The 14209-nt window shown below is 49.8% G+C and overlaps 2 protein-coding genes across 4 annotated transcripts; both read right to left on the minus strand.

Moving 5' to 3' along the window:
- Positions 1-223: 223 nt before the first annotated feature.
- On the minus strand, positions 224-11156 carry rnpepl1 (arginyl aminopeptidase like 1). Of its 3 annotated transcripts, XR_009955898.1 has the most exons (13): positions 10860-11156; positions 9617-10210; positions 9400-9540; positions 7788-7939; positions 7593-7709; positions 7286-7521; positions 5627-5740; positions 3882-3994; positions 3275-3377; positions 2973-3200; positions 2573-2715; positions 671-1229; positions 224-578 (listed from the first exon to the last, which is right to left on the minus strand). XR_009955898.1 is itself a non-coding variant. In XM_062560917.1 (12 exons), exons 2-12 carry the CDS (start codon positions 10106-10108, stop codon positions 936-938), a joined length of 2133 nt encoding a protein of 710 aa, XP_062416901.1. In that variant the 5' UTR covers positions 10109-10210; positions 10860-11156; the 3' UTR covers positions 225-935. The 3 variants fall into 3 exon arrangements, 2 of the variants coding, with proteins under 2 accessions (XP_062416901.1, XP_062416902.1); XM_062560917.1 differs by having other exon boundaries at positions 225-1229; XM_062560918.1 differs by having other exon boundaries at positions 225-1229; positions 9617-11156.
- A 667-nt stretch (positions 11157-11823) lies between these two features.
- Positions 11824-13521, minus strand: rpl35a (ribosomal protein L35a). Its single transcript, XM_037474434.2, has 5 exons — positions 13407-13521; positions 12719-12754; positions 12243-12395; positions 12015-12159; positions 11824-11911 (listed from the first exon to the last, which is right to left on the minus strand). Exons 2-5 carry the CDS (start codon positions 12727-12729, stop codon positions 11888-11890), a joined length of 333 nt encoding a protein of 110 aa, XP_037330331.1. The 5' UTR covers positions 12730-12754; positions 13407-13521; the 3' UTR covers positions 11824-11887.
- Positions 13522-14209: the final 688 nt, after the last annotated feature.

Consider the following 14209-nt stretch of genomic DNA (forward strand, 5'->3'; position numbering starts at 1 on the left):
TCTCATGCTCCAGAGGTGAAGCATATCTTCTTAAATAAAATGAGATGACCGTCTCTATCGGCGCTTTTTGGGGTTCTAAGGCATTCACTATAAAGCCCAAAAGGTTGCTAGGCAACGGGAGCAGATGAAAAGCTGATGATGAAACATTGTAAATAAAAGCAACAAGCATTATTGTGAAATATCAGAACATTGAGTCCCTTCAAAATAAAGGTTAAGAAACCTCCTGAAATCGTTCTGGAGCAGAAAAATGACAGGTTGTAGTTCAAAGGGTTTATTTGTAGTCATTCAGGCATTCACTGTCAGATATTACAGCTTCTAATCATTAGTGCACCAAAATATATAAATAAAACATTGATATGTTTATTGAGCGGTTCCTGATCGAAGCGATCGCGTCCAGAGAGACGAGATCAATTCTTATTGCTGATGGAGGTGAAAAATGTCTTAGTTCCCAGCGGCAGTGAATGCAGCGTTAAGGCCACTCTGGTGGAAGTCGAGGTCGAGCGTCGATCAGCATCAGGAGGTAGAAGTTGAAGATGGACCTCAGAGGTCTACTTCTTCGGTGATGTTCTCTTCTGACACTTAAACGGTTAAAAAGGTCAATAAAGCAGAGATCATTAAGTAATAAATCAATAACGTGTTCTTCAGAGTGATGAAGATGACATCGTCTTACTTCAGCTCCTCGCTCTCAAAAACAGACGTCCAATCAGAGGAGTCGTCCAATCAGAGGAGTCGTCCAATCAGAGGAGTCGTCCAATCAGAGGAGACGTCCAATCAGAGGAGACGTCCCATCAGAGGAGCTCAAAGTCTAAAGGTCCTGATGATGCGCCAGAGAACATGTGTATGATTTGAGCTGGAGCTAGTGTCCTTTAAAACCCGATCGGTCACATGACTGGTCACATGACAGGCCACCTGACCAGTCTCAGCGCCCTCGGACTTCAGGCGGAGACGTTGACGTCTCGCAGTGCAACGGCGGCGGTCGTCCCGGCAGAGGTTGCCGTGGTGACTTGCTGCGAGAAGGGGGAGGAAGAGGCGGAGACAGGCACGGCGGACAGAATAGGGACGTTCTGATTGGTCGAGGCGCTGCTGGTCTGGAAGAGGATCTGCTGTAACGTGCGTCTGAGGTTCGGATGTAGGCGGCGCTGAGTCTGGTTGAAAACCTCCACGGCAACACACTTCATCACCCCGGCAACCAGGTCGTCATACAGCGGCACGGTGTACATCCTGGACGTCTGTGGAGAGGAGCATAGTACTAGCATGTACCCAGGTACGAGTACTACTGCGTACATAAGTACTAGCATGTACCCAGGTACGAGTACTACTGCGTACATAAGTACTAGCATGTACCGAGGTACGAGTACTACTGCGTACATAAGTACTAGCACGTACCGAGGTACGAGTACTACTGCGTACATAAGTACTAGCACGTACCCAGGTACGAGTACTACTGCATACATAAGTACTAGCATGTACCGAGGTACGAGTACTACTGCGTACATAAGTACTAGCATGTACCGAGGTACGAGTACTACTGCGTACATAAGTACTAGCATGTACCCAGGTACGAGTACTACTGCGTACATAAGTACTAGCATGTACCGAGGTACGAGTACTACTGCGTACATAAGTACTAGCATGTACCGAGGTACGAGTACTACTGCGTACATAAGTACTAGCATGTACCCAGGTACGAGTACTACTGCGTACATAAGTACTAGCATGTACCCAGGTACGAGTACTACTGCGTACATAAGTACTAGCATGTACCGAGGTACGAGTACTACTGCGTACATAAGTACTAGCATGTACCCAGGTACGAGTACTACTGCATACATAAGTACTAGCATGTACCGAGGTACGAGTACTACTGCGTACATAAGTACTAGCATGTACCGAGGTACGAGCACTACTGCGTACATAAGTACTAGCATGTACCCAGGTACGAGTACTACTGCATACATAAGTACTAGCATGTACCGAGGTACGGGTACTACTGCGTACATAAGTACTAGCATGTACCGAGGTACGAGTACTACTGCGTACATAAGTACTAGCATGTACCGAGGTACGAGTACTACTGCGTACATAAGTACTAGCATGTACCCAGGTACGAGTACTACTGCGTACATAAGTACTAGCATGTACCCAGGTACGAGTACTACTGCGTACATAAGTACTAGCATGTACCGAGGTACGAGTACTACTGCGTACATAAGTACTAGCATGTACCCAGGTACGAGTACTACTGCGTACATAAGTACTAGCATGTACCGAGGTACGAGCACTACTGCGTACATAAGTACTAGCATGTACCCAGGTACGAGTACTACTGCGTACATAAGTACTAGCATGTACCGAGGTACGAGCACTACTGCGTACATAAGTACTAGCATGTACCCAGGTACGAGTACTACTGCGTACATAAGTACTAGCATGTACCGAGGTACGAGTACTACTGCGTACATAAGTACTAGCATGTACCGAGGTACGAGCACTACTGCGTACATAAGTACTAGCATGTAGAGGTATGAGTACTACTGCGTACATAAGTACTAGCATGTAGAGGTATACTCACGTGCTTGTGCAGGAAGGCTCGGACCCGAGGCAGCTCCGGGTGGAACGAGTTCCTCACAACCATCTGAAGCCATCGGATCTGGACCTCAGCGTTGAGTCCATCGAAGACAGACGAGTAGGACGCAGACAGACGGCTCATCACGTCTGAGACACACCATATTTAAACTAATATCACTTTAATATTCTATTTTCATAACATGTTGAGTACTTGATTAGCTGAGCGTAGTACTAGTAGTATTAGTACCTTAGTCAAGCATTAGTAGTAGTAGTATTACTGTGTTATTATGGTACTCATTTATGAACCGAACATGTTGGTGGCCCCTCGACTCTTGGCTGTTGTGGTCTGGTGTGGGGGGGCTTTGGATGACGATGATGATGATGATGATGAAGAGTAGCGTTACCTTGGGGCAGCGGGCACTGGTCCAGCATGCGGTCAAGGAACAGGACGATCTGAAAGGTGCTCCAGGCTGAGAGGTCAAGGGTCAGCAGGGCTTGTGGGTCGGGGGACTGGCAGCCCCTCCACAGGTCACACAGGTCCTGGACGGGCTGCGTCAGAGCCCCCGCCGCCGACAGGTCAGGCTCAAACAGGGGGGGTCCAGACCCGTTGAGCCAGCGCTCGAACTCCAGACCTGAGGCACAGACAGCAAGTGAGATCCTGCCCCCCCCTCACCGCTCCCCCCCCCCCAACTCCCTCCCTCCTCACCCTCTCTGTGGGACACGTCCATCAGCTGAGGGAAGTACTGCAGGAAGTAATCAATGAGGTCCTGAGCCACGACGCTCTGGAACTTAAACTCTGAGATGTAGTCCTGAAAAACACACACACACACACACACACCCACACACACCCACACCCACACACACACACACACACACACACACACACACACACACACACACACACACACCCACACACACACACACACACGGTTAGAAACACACAGTACTCTGCTCCCTTTGCAGCCATTAGAGCTTTTTGTTCATTTGAGGTCATCTGTAGAAATATCACCCCACGCTTCCTGAAGCTCCTCCCACAAGTTGGATTGCCTTGATGGGCACTTCATGCGTAGCGGTGTCCCCCCCCGCAGTGCCCCCCCCCCCCCCCAACGGAAGCCACAGACGTGATGTTCCAGATAGTCAACCAGCTCTACTGAAGGCCACATGTGCCCACATAAGGGTTCTTCTCCATTAGAAGGCTGCAGGAAACGGGCCTCAAACACAACACATGCTGTATGTCGGATGCCCCCAGCGTGTTATATGTGTGGATATTGACATACGTGTACTAATGCATGCGTGTAGCGAGGTGTACTGACCCTGAGGAAGCAGTCGAAGCGTCTCACGTCTCCACTCAGCTCAGAAAGATAAGACACGAAACAGAAGCCTTTCTCATATGTGAAGAGATTCATCAGAGAGCTGGGGTTCACTCCTAGAGACAAGGGACAGGTCACAGAGACAAGAGACAGGTCACAGGGACAAGAGACAGGTCACAGAGACAAGAGACAGGTCACAGGGACAAGAGACAGGTCACAGAGACAGGTCACAGAGACAAGAGACAGGTCACAGAGACAAGAGACAGGTCACAGAGACAGGTCACAGAGACAGGAGACAGGTCACAGAGACAGGAGACAGGTCACAGAGACAAGAGACAGGTCACAGAGACAGGAGACAGGTCACAGAGACAAGAGAAAGGTCACAGGGACAGGAGACAGGTCACAGAGACAGGTCACAGAGACAAGAGACAGGTCACAGGGACAGGTCACAGAGACAAGGGACAGGTCACAGAGACAAGAGACAGGTCACAGGGACAAGAGACAGGTCACAGAGACAGGTCACAGAGACAGGAGACAGGTCACAGAGACAAGAGACAGGTCACAGAGACAGGAGACAGGTCACAGAGACAAGAGAAAGGTCACAGGGACAGGAGACAGGTCACAGAGACAGGTCACAGAGACAGGTCACAGAGACAGGTCACAGAGACAAGGGACAGGTCACAGGGACAGGTCACAGAGACAGGTCACAGAGACAAGAGACAGGTCACAGGGACAGGTCACAGAGACAAGGGACAGGTCACAGGGACAGGTCACAGAGACAAGGGACAGGTCACAGAGACAAGAGACAGGTCACAGAGACGAGAGACAGGTCACAGGGACAAGAGACAGGTCACAGAGACAGGTCACAGAGACAGGAGACAGGTCACAGAGACAAGAGACAGGTCACAGAGACAGGAGACAGGTCACAGAGACAAGAGAAAGGTCACAGGGACAGGAGACAGGTCACAGAGACAAGAGACAGGTCACAGGGACAGGTCACAGAGACAAGGGACAGGTCACAGAGACAAGAGACAGGTCACAGAGACAAGAGACAGGTCACAGGGACAAGAGACAGGTCACAGAGACGAGAGACAGGTCACAGGGACAAGAGACAGGTCACAGGGACAAGAGACAGGTCACAGAGACAAGAGACAGGTCACAGAGACAAGAGACAGGTCACAGGGACAGGTCACAGAGACAAGGGACAGGTCACAGAGACAAGAGAGGTCACAGAGACGAGAGACAGGTCACAGAGACAAGGGACAGGTCACAGAGACAAGAGACAGGTCACAGAGACGAGAGACAGGTCACAGAGACAAGAGACAGGTCACAGAGACAAGGGACAGGTCACAGAGACAGGAGACAGGTCACAGAGACGAGAGACAGGTCACAGAGACAGGTCACAGAGACAAGGGACAGGTCACAGAGACAAGAGACAGGTCACAGGGACGAGAGACAGGTCACAGAGACAGGAGACAGGTCACAGAGACGAGAGACAGGTCACAGAGACAGGTCACAGAGACAAGAGACACGTCACAGAGACGAGAGACAGGTCAGAGACAGGAGACAGGTCACAGAGACACGGGACAGGTCACAGAGACAGGTCACAGGGACAGGTCACAAAGACAAGGGATAGGTCACAGAGACAAGAGACAGGTCACAGGGACAGGTCACAGAGACAAGAGACAGGTCACAGAGACAAGAGACAGGTCACAGAGGACACGCAGGTGTGTGTCAGTGTGTGTTACCTGGCTCAAACTTGACCTGCAGCTTACTAACAGGGTTGTTGTCTCCAAGGAGACGGAGCTGTCTGTGTAGAGCGTCCAATCGTACGGCAGTCTCCAGACAGGTGAACGCCTCACCTGAGGGGGCGGAGCATTACATCTCAGTACTATTACGAGTACTTGTACTCTTACCATAGGCCTCTGTGGTGATGCGGCGTTGGGCGTAGGTAGTACTAGTAGTAGTAGTAGTAGTAGTAGTACTCTTACCATAGGCCTCTGTGGTGATGCGGCGTTGGGCGTAGGTAGTACTAGTAGTAGTAGTAGTAGTAGTACTCTTACCATAGGCCTCTGTGGTGATGCGGCGTTGGGCGTAGGTAGTACTAGTAGTAGTAGTAGTAGTACTCTTACCATAGGCCTCTGTGGTGATGCGGCGTTGGGCGTAGGTAGTACTAGTAGTAGTAGTAGTACTCTTACCATAGGCCTCTGTGGTGATGCAGCGTTGGGCGTAGGTAGTACTAGTAGTAGTAGTAGTAGTAGTACTCTTACCATAGGCCTCTGTGGTGATGCGGCGTTGGGCGTAGGTAGTACTAGTAGTAGTAGTAGTACTCTTACCATAGGCCTCTGTGGTGATGCGGCGTTGGGCGTAGGTAGTACTAGTAGTAGTAGTAGTAGTAGTAGTAGTACTCTTACCATAGGCCTCTGTGGTGATGCGGCGTTGGGCGTAGGTAGTACTAGTAGTAGTAGTAGTAGTAGTACTCTTACCATAGGCCTCTGTGGTGATGCGGCGTTGGGCGTAGGTAGTACTAGTAGTAGTACTCTTACCATAGGCCTCTGTGGTGATGCGGCGTTGGGCGTAGGTAGTACTAGTAGTAGTAGTAGTAGTAGTACTCTTACCATAGGCCTCTGTGGTGATGCGGCGTTGGGCGTAGGTAGTACTAGTAGTAGTAGTAGTAGTAGTAGTACTCTTACCATAGGCCTCTGTGGTGATGCGGCGTTGGGCGTAGGTAGTACTAGTAGTAGTAGTAGTAGTAGTACTCTTACCATAGGCCTCTGTGGTGATGCGGCGTTGGGCGTAGGTAGTACTAGTAGTAGTAGTAGTACTCTTACCATAGGCCTCTGTGGTGATGCAGCGTTGGGCGTAGGTAGTACTAGTAGTAGTAGTAGTAGTAGTACTCTTACCATAGGCCTCTGTGGTGATGCGGCGTTGGGCGTAGGTAGTACTAGTAGTAGTAGTAGTAGTAGTAGTACTCTTACCATAGGCCTCTGTGGTGATGCGGCGTTGGGCGTAGGTAGTAGTAGTAGTAGTAGTAGTAGTAGTAGTACTCTTACCATAGGCCTCTGTGGTGATGCGGCGTTGGGCGTAGGTAGTACTAGTAGTAGTAGTAGTAGTAGTACTCTTACCATAGGCCTCTGTGGTGATGCGGCGTTGGGCGTAGGTAGTACTAGTAGTAGTAGTAGTAGTAGTACTCTTACCATAGGCCTCTGTGGTGATGCGGCGTTGGGCGTAGGTAGTACTAGTAGTAGTAGTAGTAGTAGTACTCTTACCATAGGCCTCTGTGGTGATGCGGCGTTGGGCGTAGGTAGTACTAGTAGTAGTAGTAGTACTCTTACCATAGGCCTCTGTGGTGATGCGGCGTTGGGCGTAGGTAGTACTAGTAGTAGTAGTAGTAGTAGTACTCTTACCATAGGCCTCTGTGGTGATGCGGCGTTGGGCGTAGGTGGCCAGGCCCTCGCTCAGCCACATCTCCTCCCACGTGGCGTTGGTGACGGCGTTGCCAAACCAGCCGTGAGCGATCTCATGCACAACGTCGATCAGCAGGAACTCGCTGCTCTCCAGGATGGAGGCGATGATGAAGGTGAGACAGGGGTTCTCCATGGCAACGATGGGGAAGGAGGGGGGCAGGAACACGATGTCACACCTGAGGGTCATCACTGAGGATTACTGGCGTCTTTAACCTCCCTAACGTACTCACCTGGGCCAGTCACCCACCTGCCCCAAAGGTAAGGTCCAAACAGCTCCTCGGCTACCCCCAGCCAGCGCTCCACGCTGCCCCCCAGCTTCTTCACCGCACACGAGAGCAGACACGGCTCCGCCCACACACGGCTCCTGGACCAGAGGCAGGAAATGCATTAGTATACAGTGGAAACCAGAGTAGAAACCAGAGTAGAAACCAGTGTGACTGACCGCGGGCCAACGTCCACGTGCTGCAGCTCCCCGGCCACCAGGGCCACCAGGTACGAGGGGACGGGGAACTCCATGGAGAACTGGAAGATCCGGTCCGGAGTGGAGTAGGAGCTCCGGGACGCACTCATCAGAACAGTCACTCCCTCTGGAACCTGCAGAGGAGACCAGGTAGTACTACTTATACTGCTAAATATTACTAGTACTACTGCAGTACATACACGTATAAATGGGAGTTGATCTATATCCATTTTAGTAGATGCAGGTAAAAAGTACCCAAATTTTCATAGTCTCAACTACTGGTAATACTACTGGAATAACCCCCACTGCAGCAGAAGTCTGTGTATATGTACACTCACCGGCCACTTTATTAGGTACCCCATGCTAGTAACGGGTTGGACCCCCTTTTGCCTTCAGAACTGCCTCAATTCTTCGTGGCATAGATTCAACAAGGTGCTGGAAGCATTCCTCAGGGAGTTTGGTCCATATTGACATGATGGCATCACACAGTTGCCGCAGATTTGTCGGCTGCACATCCATGATGCGAATCTCCCGTTCCACCACATCCCAAAGATGCTCTATTGGATTGAGATCTGGTGATTGTGGAGGCCATTTGAGTACAGCGAACTCATTGTCATGTTCAAGAAACCAGTCTGAGATGATTCCAGCTTTATGACATGGCGCATTATCCTGCTGAAAGTGGCCATCAGAAGTTGGGTACATTGTGGTCATAAAGGGATGGACATGGTCAGCAACAATACTCAGGTAGGCTGTGGCGTTGCAACGATGCTCAATTGGTACCAAGGGGCCCAAAGAGTGCCAAGAAAATATTCCCCACACCATGACACCACCACCACCAGCCTGAACCGTTGATACAAGGCAGGATGGATCCATGCTTTCATGTTGTAGACGCCAAATTCTGACCCTACCATCCGAATGTCGCAGCAGAAATCGAGACTCATCAGACCAGGCAACGTTTTTCCAATCTTCTATTGTCCAATTTCGATGAGCTTGTGCAAATTGTAGCCTCAGTTTCCTGTTCTTAGCTGAAAGGAGTGGCACCCGGTGTGGTCTTCTGCTGCTGTAGCCCATCTGCCTCAAAGTTGGACGTACTGTGCGTTCAGAGATGCTCTTATGCCCACCTTGGTTGTAACGGGTGGTTATTTGAGTCACTGTTGCCCTTCTATCAGCTCGAACCAGTCTGGCCATTCTCCTCTGACCTCTGGCATCAACAAGGCATTTCCGCCCACAGAACTGCCGCTCACTGGATGTTTTTTCTTTTTCGGACCATTCTCTGTAAACCCTAGAGATGGTTGTGCGTGAAAATCCCAGTAGATTAGCAGTTTCTGAAATACTCAGACCAGCCCTTCTGGCACCAACAATCATGCCACGTTCAAAGTCACTCAAATCACCTTTCTTCCCCATACTGATGCTCGGTTTGAACTGCAGGAGATTGTCTTGACAATGTCTACATGCCTAAATGCACTGAGTTGCCGCCATGTGATTGGCTGCTTAGAAATTAAGTGTTAACCAGCAGTTGGACAGGTGTACCTAATAAAGTGGCCGGTGAGTGTATATATAGTATATTACAGTAGTACATGCATCCAGTACTCACCCTCACAGAGGCCGTGTACGTGCTCTTCACAGCCGGCGTGTCGAAGCAGGGGAAGAAGGAGCGGTTGCACACCGAGTGGCCCTGAGTGAAGACCAGAGGCCGGGACTGACCACAGGTCAGCTCAGCGTCCAGCCACCAGATCTACACACACACACACACACACGTCACTAACAGGTCTGGCATCAGCAGACTCATGCGGGACGGGGGCGCTGCTCACCGCCGGGCCGTCCGTGGTGGTGTAGCGGACCGTGATCTGGATCGGGCGGCCCGGCTTCACGGCGGTGGGGGGGAGGCTGATGTTCAGCGAGGAGCCGTAGTCCGTGAAGGGGTCCACCCGGTAGGTGAGGGACATGGGCTCCTCTTGCCCGGCCGCGGGGTCCTTGCAGTCTATGGAGTGAATGAGGAGGGAGGGGTGGGAGTCCAGGACCAGGGTGGTGACCCCCTGCTGGGCCGGGACCAGGTCCAGAACCAGCCATCCGCTCATCTCCTTGACGGCAAAGTTGAGCCGCAGGTCGAGGTGAAGGTGTCGCAGCCGGAAGCAGCGGAAGTTGGAGGCCGAGGCCACGTCCACCAGGGGGCACCGCGGGGGCCCGGCCCGCGGAGCCGCCGAGGGCCGGGCCCCCGCGGTGCCAACGCACGGGGGCCCGGAGGCCGGGAGGGGTTTACGGCAGCAGCAGAGCGAGGTGGGCGTCTGGTGGAGCTCCGCCATCTCCAGCTAAGCCCGGGACCACAAGCCCCGCTTAGACCCGGACAGACCGCATCCAAGACCAGCAACGCGGACAGGTCCGGGTCCGACTGAACTACAGTAGACCTTTATGGAACCATGGCCAGACTACAGTCAGAACCCATTACGCCACAAACCAGCAGTATAACCACTAAGAAATCAGTAAAACAAGGAGACCACATTTAGAACCTAAATTGAAACAGAATCAGAACATTTAAACCTGACATTAAAAACTTCCTTGGGCAGTTCTGCAGGTCCACCTGCTTCTAGACCCTATGGAACCACGTACGGCTCCGTCCGGTCTGGTGTTACCTCCGAACCAGTTTTTAACGGACTGAAATGCTTTGTGAAGACCAGAATTTATTCAGAACCTCATTAGACTAAAGTCTAAATCACCTCAAACACACAGCGATCTGCAGCTCAGGGACACCTGCTTCTGGACCATCTGGACCAGTCAACAGCTTCGCAACCCGGGTCACTGTGGACCAGGTTCAGTACACCAGTCTAACGATGTCTGACGTCATTTAACCACACTCACGTCTATATTTAGACTGATGACTTCACTCCTCCATGTGAACCGACTTCATTCAAAACGCTGCAGATTCACGGTGAGCTCCGCTGTTATTTAATAACTAAATAACTTTAAACTACACGTGGACCTGTGGCTCCCGCTGCCTTCAACTAAGCAGCTTTGAAAAACAACATTCGGCTGGTAACTATCGCTAGTTGAACTAACCTGGTTAGCGCAGCAGCTAATTAGCATTAGCACCAGAGACAAGACACCGGCTCCTCCTCTGAGCTCAGCCCGGCTGCACGGGCTCCGTCCCGGGCCCGGAGAGCGGGACCGGCCGGTGGAGGTCGGCGAGGAACGTGGAGCCGAGGAAGAGTACACCGACCACACGAAGAAGACACAGAAGACAGAGGCGGCTCCGGACTAAACAGGAAGTCACTACGGAAGGAAAAGTTTCCTCAGGCCGAAGGAGGCGCTGTGGAGCCAATTACTAGAGGTCAAAGGTCATGAAATCCTGTTCAATCTGATCATTAGAACTCATCTTAATCCTAGTTAAAGCAATACACTTGTTTATGATTATTGTTTATACTGTTAAAGCAAAGTAAAGCTGACTATTTGAACTCAATAACCACAAGAACAAGTAAAATCACAGATTTAATGAAATAATTATTTTCACTAATTGAGCAAAAGTACTGATAAACATTGCATCTTAAAATGAATTAAATGTCATGCTAGGAGGTCAGAGACAAGCGATGATGATGTGACAGGTCACATGACCGCAGCTGGGTCTCATTTGGTTGGCAGCATTCTCCAGAGGTCCTGACCTTCTGCTCCACTTGTTCTACTCGACCTACAAAGCTCCTTTTTCTGCAGTTTCTCTCTGGCGACAATCTGTTACTCTGCTTTTCTCTCGTTTGAAGCCAGTGGTCCCACCACACAATAGGTGTGAAGACAGTGTGTCCCCGTCTCCAACGTCTCACACCGCGTCAACACGGCTGGACATGGACAGCCCCTTTAACGCAGAACATTTACACTTAATGTTTAACATTTCTACATTAATGGGACACTGAAGGTTATTAAATGGTAGTACTCTGGTGCACCACATGTTCTGTGGCTGTGAATAGACTTTGGGGCTTATTATTGATCTTATGAACATGTGACTTCATTAAAGAGGCGGAAGCAGCAGCTTTGGACCTGATATCAGTTTTATTGTTTCTGTACAAACAAGATCGAATGCTGCAGATGTTTCCTCTTTACACTCGGGAAGGATACAGCATCTGGAAAGCAGACAGAGTCACATGGTCACAAGTCCAGCAGTAACGTTTGATCTATGAGCTGCACCTCCGGGTGGAGCTGTGACTGACGTAGCGCTCCACTCACCACTCTGATTCGGTGTCCGATGGCTTTGGCCGGCAGGTTGCTGCTGAACTTGGCTCGGACCATCCCGCTGCTGCCGTGGGCCCGGGTCACCTTCCCCCAGATCACACGGGTCTTGTTGGGTTTGCCGCCCGGCGTCACTGTGTTTCTACAGACGCAACACAATCAACACCCACATACAGAGCGTTGCTTTTAGAGAGCAGCGCGTGCCAGCGGGGGGGAGACACTCACTTCTTGGCTTTGTAGACGTAGGCGCAGCGCTTGCCGAGGTAAAAGTCCACCTCGTCTCTGGTGTAGCAGCCCTCCACCTTCAGGAGCGCCGTGTGCTCGCGCTGGTTCCTCAGGCCGCGCTTGTAGCCGGTGAAGATGGCCTTACTCCACAGTCTGATGAGGCAAACAAGGGTTAACATCTGAAGTCCAACGGGCCCAGAACAGTTACTGATCCACATCAGTGTTCACCCCCCCCAAAAGTGTGGAATTAAACTAATCCAAAAAGACCCATGCACAGCAGTTCCAAACTGACAGTGTGTGGCACAGAGAGCCCCAGTAGACTGACTGCTGCTCTCCCAGAATGCATCGCCTGGTCTTTAACCTCAATTCACCCACACTGCTCTGCTCAGTCTGCCTTCTGGACCGGGTCAAACACTCAACATCTCCCTGGCTCTCTGGTCACCTTGACAGGTAACAGGGTGTAGGTGTGTGCTTACCTTCCAGGCATCGTTAGTCTTCTTCAGGTGAGTCACCTAAAAACGAAACATTCACGTTATTAAACTGCTTCAATAACCAACACGTGACAGTATTTGTACACCGTAAAGTTGTGATACTCCCCTACGAACACTGGATCATACAAAGGTGTCATGAATAATCAAGATAACAGTAAATGAAGCCCGTACGTCTGTAAACGTTAGATCTATAAACTAATAAACGCGAATATTGACAACGGCTAATTCATCAACATTGCAGCAGGTAATGGAGCTCCAGGTAACGTTACGTTAGCAAGAGGCTAACATGTAGCTCGTGTAAATACTGGATCTTAAATGCACATGAGACCAGTTTATCACTCAATGGTCGTCTGTCTGCACACATGCTAAAAGGTTTACGTTACACAGCTCGCTTCTACCGGTAAACAACGTCAACGCAGACACCGAGAGGACCGGTGGTTCCCCCCGGACAATCCGCGGAGTCTACCCGCGTTTGGCAGCCGCTGTGCCGGCAGTGCTCCACCCCGTTAGCTCCATCCAAACTAAATCTCCACCATCACGAAGTGAACCGGCAACGTAAAGCTGCCGGGAACCGGGGGGAAACCCGCCCGGTTACCGGAGCTGCTTATCGGCCAGAAATGAGTCTTATTAAGTGTTTTATTTTAAGTTTGAATGAGACATGTTAGCATCTTACCGTCCTGAGGGGAAGAAGATGGCGGAAAAGGAAGTGAGCAAGGCATGCTGGGATATTATGGTAAACAGAGGTGTCTGCTGCTCTGCCTGAACGAAATGGAGGATTAATTCAGAGTTCAATTTATTCCGTTTTATTGGATCGGGAAAAAAAATGTTGAATCAGTTTTATTTATATATTCTTTTTATTATTTGAGTGAATTTTCTCTATTTTCCCTGTCTTTATTTACTTGTACTATACAACTTGTGATTATTGTGTTAAAATAACTTGTCTAATGTCAAATAACAATGATATAGTTTATTAATCCAAGCATTATAAACAATGTAGATAAAGTCATTTGAACGAACTTGTTCTCTCTTGTAAATGTGTTTTATTGATCTTTTATCGTTGTTTGGTCTTGAATTAAAACACAGCTGAACGGATGGAGTCTGAATAGTTAAGATACATTACATTAAAAAAAAAAAAAGCGTCATTCAGCTGACGCTTTTATCCAAAGCGACGTACAATAAGTGCATTTCCACATAGAGATGCAAACTCAGAAGAACAAGTAACAAAGTACATTTTTCATCAAATAAGCAGTTTCAAAACATGTTATAGTAAAGTGCCATTATAAGTACAGTTTAAGTGCCATCATCTGTTAGTGCTACGGTTTGCTAGTGTTTTAGTCGAGGTAGAGTCTAAAGAGGTGTGTCTTTAGTTTGAAGATGTAGAGTCTCTCTGTTGTCCTGATGTCATCAGAGAGCTCATTCCACCATCTGGGAGCAGGACAGCAAAGAGTCGCCATCTCGTTGAGTGCTTTTCTCTCA

Source organism: Pungitius pungitius, chromosome 3, assembly GCF_949316345.1.
Source record: "Pungitius pungitius chromosome 3, fPunPun2.1, whole genome shotgun sequence".
NCBI lineage: Eukaryota > Metazoa > Chordata > Actinopteri > Perciformes > Gasterosteidae > Pungitius > Pungitius pungitius.